General features: G+C 44.7%; 1 protein-coding gene across 1 annotated transcript in view; it reads left to right on the top strand.

The window, feature by feature from the left end:
* SERINC5 (serine incorporator 5) overlaps nt 1–14,256 on the top strand; it is a 103,484-nt gene that overhangs the window by 32,634 nt on the left and 56,594 nt on the right. The window contains exon 2 of the mRNA XM_043592961.1: nt 8,965–9,132. Coding sequence (XP_043448896.1) covers nt 8,965–9,132 — 168 coding nt within the window. The remainder of the gene's footprint in view (nt 1–8,964; nt 9,133–14,256) is intronic.

Genomic DNA, 14,256 nt, shown 5'->3' with positions numbered 1-14,256 from the left:
TTACTTCAGCTCCAAGAAAAAGCTGTTAAACCAGGAGGCTTTCATCCTGAAAGATAGAGGCAATTAGAGGGTGGAGGGTGGCCAGTGGGAGGGACGTGAGTTTACCCATGAGAAATGAAGAGTCCAGGCCGCGTGGGCCTTTCCTCTGTCCCCCTCCTCGCTCCTGCCCCCAAGTGCTGGAGCCTTCCGGGTCCGCCCACGGGCTTTCCAAACCAGAGGCCCCACGCCTGACATTTTTGTTTCCAATTTATGTATTCATTTACTTGCAAAGAGGTTCTAGATGTCACCTTCCATTGGGCTTTTTTGTGAATCTTAAAAAATAGGATCGAATGAAATCCTGACTGCTGGAAAACCCGAGGTAGATGGTGCATACAGGTTTTTCCTTGCACAGCTAGACTAACCTTCACAGAGAGGCATCTTGCCAGCGTGCAGAGGGTCAGAGGTGTCTCTTGAGTAGTGGCTCCTTTCTATGGCCTGGAAGAGGACTGGCCAGCACTTGACCCTGCACTTAGGTTGTGTGTGAGATTGGGGGTGGGGGAGGGACTTCCTGCTCTCTGTCTTCTCAGAATGGAGGGAGGGGAGGGGAAGGGAGGTGTAACAGGGTACTGGGCACTTACCAGCCACAGCCTGTGGCTGTTCAACAGCATTCAGTTTTGTGGCCACCCCAGGGTTAACTCATCGTGTGCCAGCCTTTCATTTTAACTGTTTTGTGATGGAAACTTTTCAAACTGTACTAGATGCTTAGACCCTTACTGCCTTCTTACTGTGGTCAACAGTGTCATTTAAACCAATTTGTGGAGGGGCACCTGGGTGGCTCAGTCGGTTGAGCGAGCATCTGATTTTAGCTCAGGTCATGATCTCACAGTCTGTGAGTTCGAGCCCTGCATCGGGCTCTGTGCTGACAGCTCAGAGCCTGGAGCCTGCTTCAGATTCTGTGTCTCCCTCTCTCTCTGTCCCTCCCCTGCTCATACTCTGTCTCTCTCTGTCTCAAAAATAAATAAAAACATTAAAAAAATTTTTTTAAACCAATTTATGGGGACTTCATTTAGTTGTTTTGAATATTCGTTAGTCTTTGGCACTATAGATACAGAGGTGTGGGATCCAAAGGCTTGTCCCTCCTCCAGATGTACTCAGTTGTCTCAAGTGGCGTGTGTTTCCTGGTCCACTGATGCTCGTCACTGAATTTGTCCTTGAGCCAAATCACCTAACATTTCTGGGCCTCAGATTTCACATCAGCAACATGAGAGGACTGGACTGGACCAGAGGCTTTCACCCTAAGTGCTGGGTAGAATCTGGGGAATGCTGAATTTGACCTAAATCGACTAGAATGCAAGCTTCATGAGGAACTGTACCACCCGCCCCTGGTAGTGCCTGGTCGCCAGTAAGCATTAGGTAAATTTGGTGTATGAACACGTAAACACATTTGTAGTATTATAGTGCATCCGTACGTTTTATACATTGGAGTTGCACAAAGGCTTCCATTTGTTGGGGAGAGGAGTGCCCTGCCAACCCACCTGAGCTCTGAGGTCACCCCCGCCCCAGCTGTCTGATCCGCTGAGACAGGCTCGTTTCTGTTCTCCATCCCAGAACATCCTTGCATCAGGTTGGCTCTGTGGCCTCCATCCCCAGCCTGGGAAGTGCTCCGTGACTCGGTGGGGTTTGGGGATCAGGCTGGCAGGAGGCACCTCTTGGAAGGGGTTTGGCAGATTTTTCCCGTTGCAACATAACCCCCATGACAGAATTAGGCGAATTTTGGGGTTTGTGTTTCAATCATTGCTTGTTGATAAGTAGAACAAGCAGGATTTTTCCTCTCTTATTTTGATGAGAAGATTGAAAAAGTTTTAAAAAATGAACACCTCTCTTCCCATCCTACACTTACCATTTTGAATTTCAAGGTTTCATTTTTTTACACTTTTTTTTCTTCTCCCTCCAGAACTTGCTTAACTCCTCCTTCTTAGGTCTGTTCTGCTGCCGGTATTTGTGGCTTCAGTGGGTGCAAATGAATGTTCTGCCTGCCTTGTTTGTTCCTTACTGGAAGCAAAGTACAAAGACGGCTGTAGCTTTTGGTGGGTGGGAAGTGCTTCTATGTAAGTGGTCCAGCTTTTTCCCAGGTTGCTAGGAGGCTCTCCTGGGTTTGGATCTCAGGAGCTTTATTCCCAAAAGTAGTTTCCTTCCAACAGATGGATTTATCAGCCATGTTAGAGCAGGAAATGAAAACATTGCTATAAAAGAGGTATTAATCATTTGGTCCCACCCCCCTCTCATCCTTACCTCTTTCTTTAGAACCTCAAGGACCAAGGAGAATGGGGATCTAGGGAGGAGGGACATGACAGATGGACTGATGATGTGTATACCTGGCTCTTTTTTTTTTTTTTTCCCTATCACCTTGTGCCAGGCTCTGTGTTAACTTTATCTGAATTGTCTCATTTAACCCTACTAACAGTCCTTTGAAGTAGATGTTTTTATTCCCATTTTACAAATGAGGTCATTAATACTTAGGGGGTGGTAAAGAATTGGTGCACGGCCACATAAGCAGGCAGTATTCAAGCTTGGGTGTGAACCCAGATGGCCTGACCTCATAGCTCTTGATTTTAACCCTGAAAGCTGTGGTTTGCAGCAGAAGGGGGGAGGCAATTGTTCGAGACATTTCTGATTGTCACCACTTGTGAAGGAGACAGGGAGGGTGCTCCTGGCATCTAGTGGGTAGAGGCCCAGGAGGCTGCTTAACATCCTACCGTGCACAGGACAGCACCCCAACAAAGACTTACAGGGCCCCAAAATGCCCTAGTGCCGAGTTTGACCTGCCTCCCGGGAATGTTTGTTTTCTGTTGAACTGCCAGGAAGTGGAGTTAGTTCACCTTTTAACCTTAAACATAATAGATTCTGTCCTCTGACCTACAGAACTATATCAAATGTGGTGTTTTTTAGAAGAGATATAAGTGGAGGGTGGCATGATGGAATGAGTCAAAGAATCCAGCTGCTATCTGAGGACCGAGAACTTGATCAACTTTTTTTTTTTTTAATTTTTTTAATGTTTGTTTATTTTTGAGAGAGTGAGAGAGACAGAGTGTGAGTGGCGGAGGGGTGGAGAGAGAGAGACATACAGAATCTGAAGCAGGGTCCAGGCTCTAAGTGGTCAGCACAGAGCCCGGTGTGGGGTTCGAACCCACGGATCACGAGATTATGACCTGAGCCAAAGTTGGAGCTCAACTGACTGAGCCACCAGGCCCCTCCCACTTTGTTTTTTGGGTGCTGAACGTAACCCTAACCTTGTGAGAAAAGAGACTCTCAGGGAGAACATTTTTGTCCAGGTACCACTGATCCCCAGAAGCCAGCGCTGGCATCGTGTGTGTTCATAGCGTGCCTGTTTCAGACTCAGTCCCTGGGTACCCAGTGCCATTTAAGGAAGGACACTGACCCTTGACAGTGCTTTTCACTGAAATGATGTTAAGGGTAGAAACCAGTATATTCTGGTATGTCGAAACCTGCGTGAGAAACTACCTGTCAGAAACTCCTTTCTGGCAAACCCCCAGAATCTGGTTCCCACGGTCATGGCCAGAATTGTAAAACCCTCGGAGTTTTAAGGGATTCTTGAACTCAAAAGAGAAAAATTTAACAATTTTATTTATTTTTGATTATTGTTATTAATTTTTTAAATGTTTATTTATTTTTGAGAGAGAGAGAGTGAGCAGGGGAGGGCCAGAGAGAGAGGGAGACACAGAACTCAAAGCAAGCTTCAGGCTCTGAGCTGTTAGCACAGAGCCCCACATGGGGCCCAAACTCACGAACTGTGAGATCATGGTCTTAGCTGAAGTCCTATGCCCAACCAACCAAACCACCCAGGCACCCCGAAGAACTTAAGAATTTTAGATGAAGGAAATACAAGAGCAGATTTTTGGGTTAGGCAAATGTATAGCTTCTTGTTCAACTCCTTGAACTTTTAGGTAGTTGTTTAATTTTTGTCGTTTCATTTTTATTTGCTTCAAATTCCACCAAGTAGAGGTTTCCTTATATGTATTAAATACTAACAAATATTACAAGGGTTAAGGAATTATCACTTTTCTATTGTGGTAAAAAATAGAAAATTTACCATCTTAACCAATTTTAAAGATACAGTACAGTAGGAATTTTCTGGTTTTATCCCCCAGTTACAGAGATGGTTCACTCTGGCTTTTCTCTCTCATATAGCTAAATTAGTAGTTTTCTTTTACTTATTGGCTGATTAAATTAATAAGTATTTGAATGTTTACCACCTGTGAGAACAGAAACTTTGTTTTGTTTTCTTCCAAAATAGAAACGTGTTGTCATGTTTTTCTAATTAGAAGCTATGTGCTTGTTGCAAAGAGCTTAGAAAATACAGAAAAACATAGTTAACTCCTAATCCTACAGGTCTATTAATGACTGTTGCCATATTGGTATATCCTTTCAGATTCCTTTTTTTGTTATTGTTACTGCTCTAGGTCTGGGTATATTGTTACCTCAAATGCTTTCATACTCTATATTGTTGTGTGTTATTTACTTTCAGTTAATACATTGTGTATATCTTTCCATGGCAATAAATTTTTCTGTATCCACTATGTAATCATGGTGGTGAGTGCATTGAATTCAGTGATGTGAATGTACCATAATTTCAGTGGTTAGTACTCTTTCATTGAACATCCAGGTTTCCTTTATCTCTCCAAAATGGCACGTAGATGGTCGTTCTTAACACATATCTTTGTATTCTTGCTTAGCGAGGGAAGAAAAAGGTCTCTTGTTTTAATTGCCTCATTCCCAGGAACTAATGCTGTGCATAGTAGGTTTGTAGTATAATAAATATTAGTTGAGTGAATGAATGGCTTAGTTATTTCCATAGGGTTGGGAATAGGGCTTTTAACGTGGGGTAGGACGCGGTGGTTCAGGGAGCTTGGTGATTGGGGGTGTTGAGCTGCTTGGGGCAGGGCTGTATTTAAGCGGGATCATTCAGGTCCACTGAGGCCAGAGATTGCCTGCGAGAGCAAAAGGGGCACAGAGAAGGAGATGCCTTCTTCAGATATTTGTTGAATGCTTACTGCACACCCAAGGGCAGGCAAGAAAAAGCGCTTCCTGTCTTGCTGCCTCCTTCCCACTCAGCCAGCTTCCCTCTTGTAGGGAACCAAAGTTTCAGGCCAGCGTTGTCTGTCCTGCTCACCCTCTCTGTGCCAGCAGCAAGGAGAGACAACCAGATTCAAATTCAGGCTCCCCCACTCATCAGCCTTCTGACCTTAGGTTGCTTAACCCCTCTGAGCCCCTGTCTCGGCTCTGTAACTTTGGGGTGACAAAACAGCTAATAATACTATTTGTGCCTTGCAGCGAGTAAGAGATCAATAAGTGTTAGCTTTTGTTAGCTAATATGATAAACTAAATAAGCTTTAGTAAATTGCCCTATGTTCTTTTGTATGGAAGAAATCCACTGTAAGCCCCCACCCAATTTACTAACGCAATTGTAGCATGGTTGAGTTTCCGACAGCATGATCATTTTGTGTGTTAGGGACTACCTGCCAAGTGTATTTGTTCTTTGGGGAGCTCCTCCTTTATTGAGCAGAGGGAGCTGCGTGTTCTTGACCTCCTAGTTTTCAAGTTTTACCATTCCCTTGCACAGCTACCACTAAAGGACAGCACGTGGCCTCATGCTGGCAGGAATTGAAATTTACCACTACCTCTGCCTTCTAGTAGTAGTGAGAGATGTGTACAAGTTTGATGGGAAGCTGTTTTTGCACTTGGAGCCTGGAGAATGAGCGGCAAAATGTTGGTTGGGGGCTCTAAAACTTAAATAAATATTGCTTGTCCAAGTGGAATCAGTTGACTATCTCTCTGCTAACCCCCGGTGATTCATAGGTAAGCCTAAAACCTCAAAAGAGAAGGAAGGAAAGCAGGCTGTGACATTGTATGTGAAGTATTGTATATTACCGAAAGATGTGGAAATCCAAATTTAGTTAAAGGATAGAGAACGCTTTTTACCTGAATTAAAAAAAAAAAAAGGGGGGGCTCAGTCGGTTAAGCGTCCAACTTCGGCTCAGGTCATGATCTCACAGTTCATGAGTTCGAGCCCCGCATCGGGCTCTGTGCTGACAACTCAGAACCTGGAGCCCGCTTCCGATTCTGTGTCTCCCTCTCTGTCTGCCCCTTCCCTGCTCACGTTCTGTCTCTCTCTCAAAAATAAATAAACATAATAAAACCCAGTTTTATGCTTTAATGTTTTTCTTCTATTTCTTTGATGTTATAAACCCTGCAGCATGCTCAGGAACACCTGGGTTCTGCTTTTCACAGCTTCAACAGCTTCAGTATTTGGGAAACTTCCTTACTGCTGCCCCCTCTCTCTCCACCATTTATTGAGGGACAGTATGAGAATTATTGTAGTTAACAGAAGTCTCTGATATGTTTCCTCTATTCTGCTAGGGCTCCCATATTTCTGAGTTGGGAAAACCAACTGAATGACGGTGTCAGGTCAAGATTTCTTTCTTTTTCCAGTTGGGACTTAGTTTAGACAAACCAAAGCCAACTGGGCTATCCAGAACTCTCAAGGAGTAAGTCTTTCTGAATGAAGGTTTTCCACATTGCTTAGGGATTTACATGCTCCTAAACTAAAGCAGTGGAAGTAAAACATGTGACCCTCTTTGGAATGGTTCTTGCGGCAGAAGTATCCTTCTTTGCCTTCCCAAGAGGAATGAAGGGGACGTGGTGAATGAGTTCTCACAGTGCCCTGTGAGCTATACCCTGAATGCACAGGCCCCAAGCAAGTGCTGCTCACTTGCTCTAGTGGGAGGGCTCCAGTTGAAATGTTAGGTGTGTGTATATATGTACACAGATACACTCACATGTACATGTACACACACCTACCTGTATATATACACACAGATACACTCACACATGTATATGTATGTTTTAAAAAACATCATAGCACTATATAGAGTGAGAGTGAAATGAGAAAAGTTTGAAAAGTCAAATCCATACAATGACACATGACTTTAATGATAGGATAGGATTACTCTAAGTAAGCAGTGTGATTTTCATTTCACACTTTGCATGATCACATTTCTTTTGTTACTATTTGCCTTTGAATAATAACAAATAATATATAAAATAATTTATATAAATATATATAATAAACATGATATAAATAGAATATATATGTATATATATTTATATATACACATAAAATCCATTTATTTTCCCCCTTCTGTGGAGATAGTTTAAATGTTGATTGTACTATGGGAATGTTCTATCATGGGAAGGATTAACTGCTTTAAAAATATTTCTTTTGGGGCACCTGGGTGGCTCAGTTGGTTAAGCGTCTGACTTCAGCTCAGGTCATGATCTCCTGATCTGTGGGTTCGAGCCTCATGTCAGGTTCTGTGCTACAGCTCAGAGCCTGGAGCCTGCTTTGGATTCTGTGTCTCCCTCTTTCTGCTCCTCCCCTACTCGTGCTCTGTCTCTCTCTCAAAAATGGAACAAACATTAAAAAATTAAAAGAAAATAAAAGTATTTCCTTTCCCAAATAGAATAAATATCTTACTGCATTTGAATTTGAAGTGCAGTCAGTAAGACTAGTTATTTAAGACCATAGAACTAAAAAAAGTTAGCAGGCAACGAAGGAGACAATTGGGAAAGAATTTGGGAGGCGAGGAGGAGGAAGGCAAGGCCCAGAGAAAAGCCAGCCCTGACAGTGGGAGGAGAGGGGGAAATTTGAACAGATGGGTTGACAGAGGTCTGTGACATAGGGATAGGGAATGTGAGTGAATTGTGAAGGAAGGTGGCCTATCAGGACCCCATACAAGCAGTAGTGTTAGATCTCACCCGTGTGATCTGTTAGCCCCGCCCAGAGTAGAGTAGCTTATCTTACAAAGCAGCCTAGCCTTAGGATTCCAGAAGAGTCTTGCAAGGAAGATGGTTTGGAAAACAATGTAAGATGGAGAGAACCCATTATAAGCATGTGAAATGATGAAATACTACACAAAGTGCTCAAACAGTGGTGTTACTGGACAGAGAACCCGTTCTGAACTCTGGTTTGGCTGCTCGCCTCTCAAAAATCAATACTTGAGAGACAGGTGATGGTGGGAAAGGAGAGGTTGGCATTACTGAGGAAGCCAGCAGCCTCGGAAGATGGCGGACTAAGGTCCCAAAGATCATCTTCTCATCCAGGAGAAGCCGGAGGGTTTTAAAGAGGAAAGTGTGGGACACTGGGGTTGGGGGTGGGCTACCTGGAGGAGAAGGTGGTGCCCAGGCATTTAGTTTGCATATGCCGACATAACCTTCAACAGGCTTGTGGGCGCCAGCAGCAGCTATTTTCACATGTCGTCAGGACTTCTCTTCTGGGCAAGACTGGTCCTTCTCTCCTCCAGGCCAGTGGTCTGCAGATCTCAAGGAAGGTAAGTGAGTTTGGCTCACTCAGACCAAGGGAGTGCCTAAGCTTAATGCTGGTTAAGCCCTAAGACCTATTGGAGTGGTGTTACAAAGGCAGTTTCCTGCAGTAAATGAAGTAAGATGTGATTATAGCCTCTTGTCTGATACCTATGATCTCTTCTCATTGGCAGTGATGTTTACAGTGTGATGGTTGTTTTCAAACCATTGCAGGGTCCTGAAGTGCCTTCCAAATCATCACCAAGAGATTGAATTTTTAGGTTTTAGACTTCTTCTCTTACTCCTTAGCTGATCCCTGAAATCTTTGTTTCCCCTCAGAGTAATGATTATAGTGCTTCAGGTGAACTGTGACTTTTCTTTTTTAATGATTGGGCCTCTCCCAAGCCACAGTCCCTTCTCTTTATTAAAGACAATATCAGACCAATTCTGGTGAAAGCTTCATTTGCACACTAAACTGTTCCTGCACGTTCTGTAGGCAAGATGGCTCAGAAGACTGATAGCCTGGGAGGTCGACCTGCAGCGGTCTGGGGTTAATGGGTCCGTAAATCAGTGGCTCTAAGAGGATGTTTTGTGTTCTTTTCCTAGTTGGCCTGCTGCTGTGGGTCCGCTGGCTGCTCCCTCTGCTGTGACTGCTGCCCCAAGATCCGACAGTCCCGGAGCACCCGCTTCATGTATGCGTTGTACTTCATTCTGGTCGTCCTTCTCTGCTGCATCATGATGTCAAAAACCGTAGCTAATGAAATGAAGGAGCATGTAAGTCTGCCTCATCCTCCCTCCCTCCCTCCTTTTCTTTCCTTTTCTTTTCTTTTCTTTTCTTTTCTCTTCTCTTCTCTTCTCTTCTCTTCTCTTCTCTTCTTCTTTTTCTTTTTCTTTTCTTTCTTTTTTTAATGCTTTGGATTTATTTATTTTGACAGAGAGATTTAGAGCATAAGCAGGGGAGGGGCAGAGAGAGAGGGAGAGAGAGAGAATCCCAAGCAGGCTCCGTGGTGTCAGCACAGAGTCCGATGCCAGGCTCAAACCCACAAGCTGTGAGATCATGACCTGAACCGAAATCAAGAGTCGGATGCTTGACCGACTGAGCCACTCAGGCGCCGTGGCCTCTTTTGAACTCTTCTCTTTTGATGATGATTGGTGAGAGTGTGTGGGAAAACTTTCCCTGTAAAGGGTGGGGCCCAGCCACGCTGGTGTGGGTAGGGGTATACTCATTATCTCCAGACCTTCCTGAAGCCTCTTCAGTGCTTTCCTGCCAAGCAGGGGAACCATTCAAAGTCTTGAACTTTAGCAGTAGAACAGATACAGTCTGTTCTTTGGTGTATTGTGTGTTCGGTCAATGCCTTGTTTATAACTGTTCCTCCTAGATGTACAATCTTTTCTTGTAGACTTGGTACTTTTCCCTTGTTGTAAGGATGGCTTCCAGTGTCTCCAGTAGCAGCTGTTATAATAAACTCTATTTGGCCTACTTGGGAAGCCTGATAAAGCTTAGGAAATGATGACATGATGACGAGTGGGCAGTAGGGCGATTTTTACTTTGCTGACATGTCATTTGTGGTTCGGGTGTCTCCAAGGGTGAGGAGTGGATTTTTAGACATTTCTTGGGCAATGTATGCAGAAGTAGGCCTGGTTTGTGATGCTGATGAAGCAGGGCGTTTTCCTGGACTTTCCCCATAGAAGGCATTTTAATCAGCCAGATGACAGGGGCACGTGTTGGGGTTTTTGAGGGAGCCCAGTAAATAACATTTCCCCTCTTAGTCTCTGAACCAATAGGCAAAAAAGACCGAAGTGTCAGTAGATGGATGCCAGACATCACCCTCTGTCCCTCATAAGCTCATATGAGAGAGTATGGCTTGGATCTGCAGAGAAGTGGGCCTCCTAGTACTGAACCCCCAAACAAGTTAGACTTTTCCACTGAGGGAGCCTACCCAGGCCCCAGTCCCCCTAGGCTGAGCGATATTTCCCCTGCAGAGATACAGTTTCCCGAGAAGAGTGGCAGGGGCACTCTTTGCCAGGGGCAGCCCTTGTCTAAGGGAAAGGGGGAGAGCAAAGGCTAGCTATCCAAACCCCATTTTCCCGGGGCCCAGCAGAATGAGGAGGGAGAGAAGGGTAGGGCCAGCACTCTGATGGAACCCCACCAACGTGGAGATGCCATCACCAGGAACAACTCCCGAGCAAGTGTCTCTTTTCCCCAACCTCATGCTGAAGCTACAGGCTATCTTAAAGATACTCTCAGTGTAATGCCCCTGATTTCGAATCCGAGAGACCACCAAGGAGCCGATACCGATGGAAACGCACGAGGGTTTATTTGCAAGCTCGAGCTTGGGCCCAAGTATACCCGACACAGCGGAGCAGGGACTTGGACCCCTAGGTTAAGAGGTGTAGCAGTTTTATAGGGGCCAGTGGCCAATGAGATTGTAACACACACAGAAAGTTGCATAGTCATGTCGGTCCACACGCAGGTGGCCAATCGAATTACAATTTACCCTATAGTTTGAACTAGCCTATCACTCTGGTCGGAATTGGCGCGCAAGTTTGGCGGGCAAAAGGCGGGGTTTAAGAATTGGTGTGCAAGTGTTGCGGGCAAAAGGTGGGGTTTACATTCTTTGGCGGTTAGGGGTTCCGCATTCCTATATGAGCCGGTTTCCAGTAAGGGTGTGCTCAGTGGCTTGACTAGGGTGGGGGAGTGTCTTAAGCAATAAGTAGGTCATGTGGGGCTCATACATGAGATGGTGGGTGTAGCACAAAATGGAGCTAGTCTTGCTCTGCTTGTCCAGGGGTAGGGGATTTTTGTTAAATTCCTTGGGTCCCACATCAGGGGATTCAGAACAACCATTTCCTTAGAAACACTTGACATATTCTTATCCATTAGGCTCTCTGAAGTTTTCTGTTGTGCATTACTTTTTTTTTTAATTTTAATTTTTTATTTTTTAAAATTTACATCCAAATTAGTTAGCATATAGTGCAACAATGATTTCAGGAGTAGATTCCTTAATGACCCTTGGCCATTTAGCCCATCCCTCCTCCCACAACCCCTCCAGTAATCCTCTGTTTGTTCTCCATATTTATGAGTCTCTTCTGTTTTGTCCCCCTCCCTGTTTTTATATTATTTTTGTTTCCCTTCCCTTATGTTCATCTGTTTTGTCTCTTAAAGTCCTCATATGAGTGAAATCATATATTTGTCTTTCTCTGACTAATTTCACTTAGCATAACACCCTCTAATTCCATTAGTTGTAAATGGCAAGATTTCATTCTTTTTGGTTGCCAAGTAATACTCCATCGTATATATATACACACCACGTCTTCTTTATCCATTCATCCATCGATGGACATTCGGGCTCTTTCCATACTTAGGCTATTGTGGATAGTGCTGCTATAAACATGGGGGTGCATGTGTCCCTTCGAAACAGCACACCTGTATCCCTTGGATAAATGCCTAGTAGTGCAATTGCTGGGTCATAGGGTCGTTCTATTTTTAGTTTTTTGAGGAACCTCCATACTGTGTTCCAGAGTGGCTGCACCAGCTTGCATTCATTCCCATTGGGCCTTGCTTTTATAATTGCGAATGTATGGTCTGGAATTTGGGGAAACTACTGTCAAAACCTGTGACACTGCACTTCTCCCCCGATTACTTTAATTTTTTTTTTAATGTTTATTTTTGAGGGGCGCCTGGGTGGCTCAGTCGGTTAAGTGGCCGACTTCGGCTCAGGTCATGATCTCGCGGTCCGTGAGTTCGAGCCCCGCGTCGGGCTCTGTGCTGACAGCTCAGAGCCTGGAGCCTGTTTCAGATTCTGTGTCTCCCTCTCTCTGACCCTCCCCTGTTCATGCTCTGTGTCTCCCTGTCTCAAAAATAAATAAAACGTTAAAAAAAAATTTTTTTTTAAATGTTTATTTTTGAGAGAGAGAGCAAGGGAGGGGCAGGAGAGAGGGAAACACAGAATCCATAGCAGGCTCCAGGCTCAAGATGTCAGCACAGAGCCTGATGTGGGGCTCGAACTCATGAACCATGAGATCATGACCTGAGCCAAAGTCAGATGCTTAACCCCTGAGCCACCCAGCTGCTCCGTGCTTTAAACATTGGATGTCTCCTCAGTAAGGCACTGCAGTGGGAGATCTGGGGCATTCAAACTTGTGAGAAATGGAGCTTATCATCCATCAGTCGTCTGAGGCATAGAACAAGGGGGAAATTAGTCAGTGCCATATGAGAGGATGCATGAAGCGCTTTGGAAATTTGGAGGTGGGGAGACCCAGAGCTAAGACTACCTCGTTAGGCTACATCAGGCTGTACTGCACCTTGGTGGTAGTTACCAGCAATTGTCTTCCGCATACCATGGTTTAATCTTGTATGTTTGTGGCAGGACGTTTGAGAGGAGGAAAACTGAAAGGGCATTTCATCTCCCTTTTATTACCTTTGTTTTTCAGGTAACGTCATATTCTCTTTGTCAATTCAGCAAGCATCGGTTTGAGGATCCATTGTGGTTGTGATAGGAATTCTCAGTGTGTGTCAGTTGTCTGTGGTGCATTTCCAGCCCTTAAGAAGTTTTCAGTCTTGGTAGAATTTAGCTTTGGATCCAAGAAACAAAACCTGAAAGTATACAAATGTGTAGTGGTGAACCCATGAGCAACATTACTGGAGGTAGGGTTCATTTGGGAGCCACCGGTATACATTTTAGGACATGACTTTCTTTTTTTAAATTTAATTTTATTTTAGAGAGAGAGGGTACAAGTGGGTGAGAGGGGGAGGGGGGAGAGAGAGAGAGAGAGAGAGAGAGAGAGAGAGAGAGAGAGAGAAAATCTTAAGCAGCTCCATGCTCATGAGATCATGACCTCAGCTGAAATCCAGAGTCAGATGCTCCACCTAGGATATAACTTTCATAATACTAATTTTAATATTTGATTGCCATCCAACTAACCTGCCCCATGAAATAGTCCCTGACAACTCCAGCTAGCATGTATGGTTTCTCAGTGTTGGTAGAACATTTAAGAAACAGAAAGCGTTTCACTAAGGGAGTGGTATCACTAAGGGAGGCTTCATGGAAGTGACTTGTGTGAGAATAATGAGTACTTTAATTGCTAATATTTACTGGGTAATGCCACGCACCAGGTTTTATTCTGAGCATTTTACCTGAATTATCTCGGTTCATCACTGCTGCACTCAGCTAAGCATTATTCCTGCCTTACATATGAAGAAACTGAGGCATTGCATCCTTTAAGTACCTTATCCGAGGTCTCCCGCTCTAAGGGGTACAGTTGGGATTTGAACCCAGGCTGAATGCGTTCTTAGTGATTGGCTGTGTAGGTTGACAGGAGGGAAGAGAACAAGGACGAGGCACGTGTAGAAGGACAGAGATGAGAGATGGGGAGGTAAAATGACCTTGCGGGAATTTTATTGCCAAAGTTAGGCATTTGACCGTGGTCTGATGGCCAGTTGGAAGCTATTATCAATTCTTGAGTAAGAGTATGTCCTTGTCAAAACAGATGGATATTTAGGGAGGTGAGCCCAGCAGTCCTGTGTATGTACAGTGTGATTTGGGGTCATTGCAGAGGGAGGGACGGAGGAAGGGAGAGAGCGAGAGGGAGAAGGGGCTGCCCGGACACCTCACACTGGCTCTTGTAAATGTTTCTATGCCTGTCTCCTGAATGTACTTCTTTAAAAATGGTTTGGCTGGGCTTTCTGCATAAGGAATGAGGTCCCTGTGGGCGAAACCAATCCTTTTCCATCTTTAGGGCTTCATAGTGGGCAGGCCAGCTGGTCACAAAGTCAGCTTGTTTGTAGCCTATAGAGTAGAGGCTGACCTCATCCTCAGGCGATGCTTGAGGGCGGGCGTTGAAAGGTCCCCTTGTGGGGACACACACTGGGCTTCTGCTGCAGTCCTTCCCCCACTT

The sequence above is a fragment of the Prionailurus bengalensis genome, chromosome A1 (genome assembly GCF_016509475.1).
Source record: "Prionailurus bengalensis isolate Pbe53 chromosome A1, Fcat_Pben_1.1_paternal_pri, whole genome shotgun sequence".
In the NCBI taxonomy this organism is placed as follows: Eukaryota; Metazoa; Chordata; class Mammalia; order Carnivora; family Felidae; genus Prionailurus; species Prionailurus bengalensis.
This window is presented reverse-complemented; position numbering and strand designations above follow the sequence as displayed.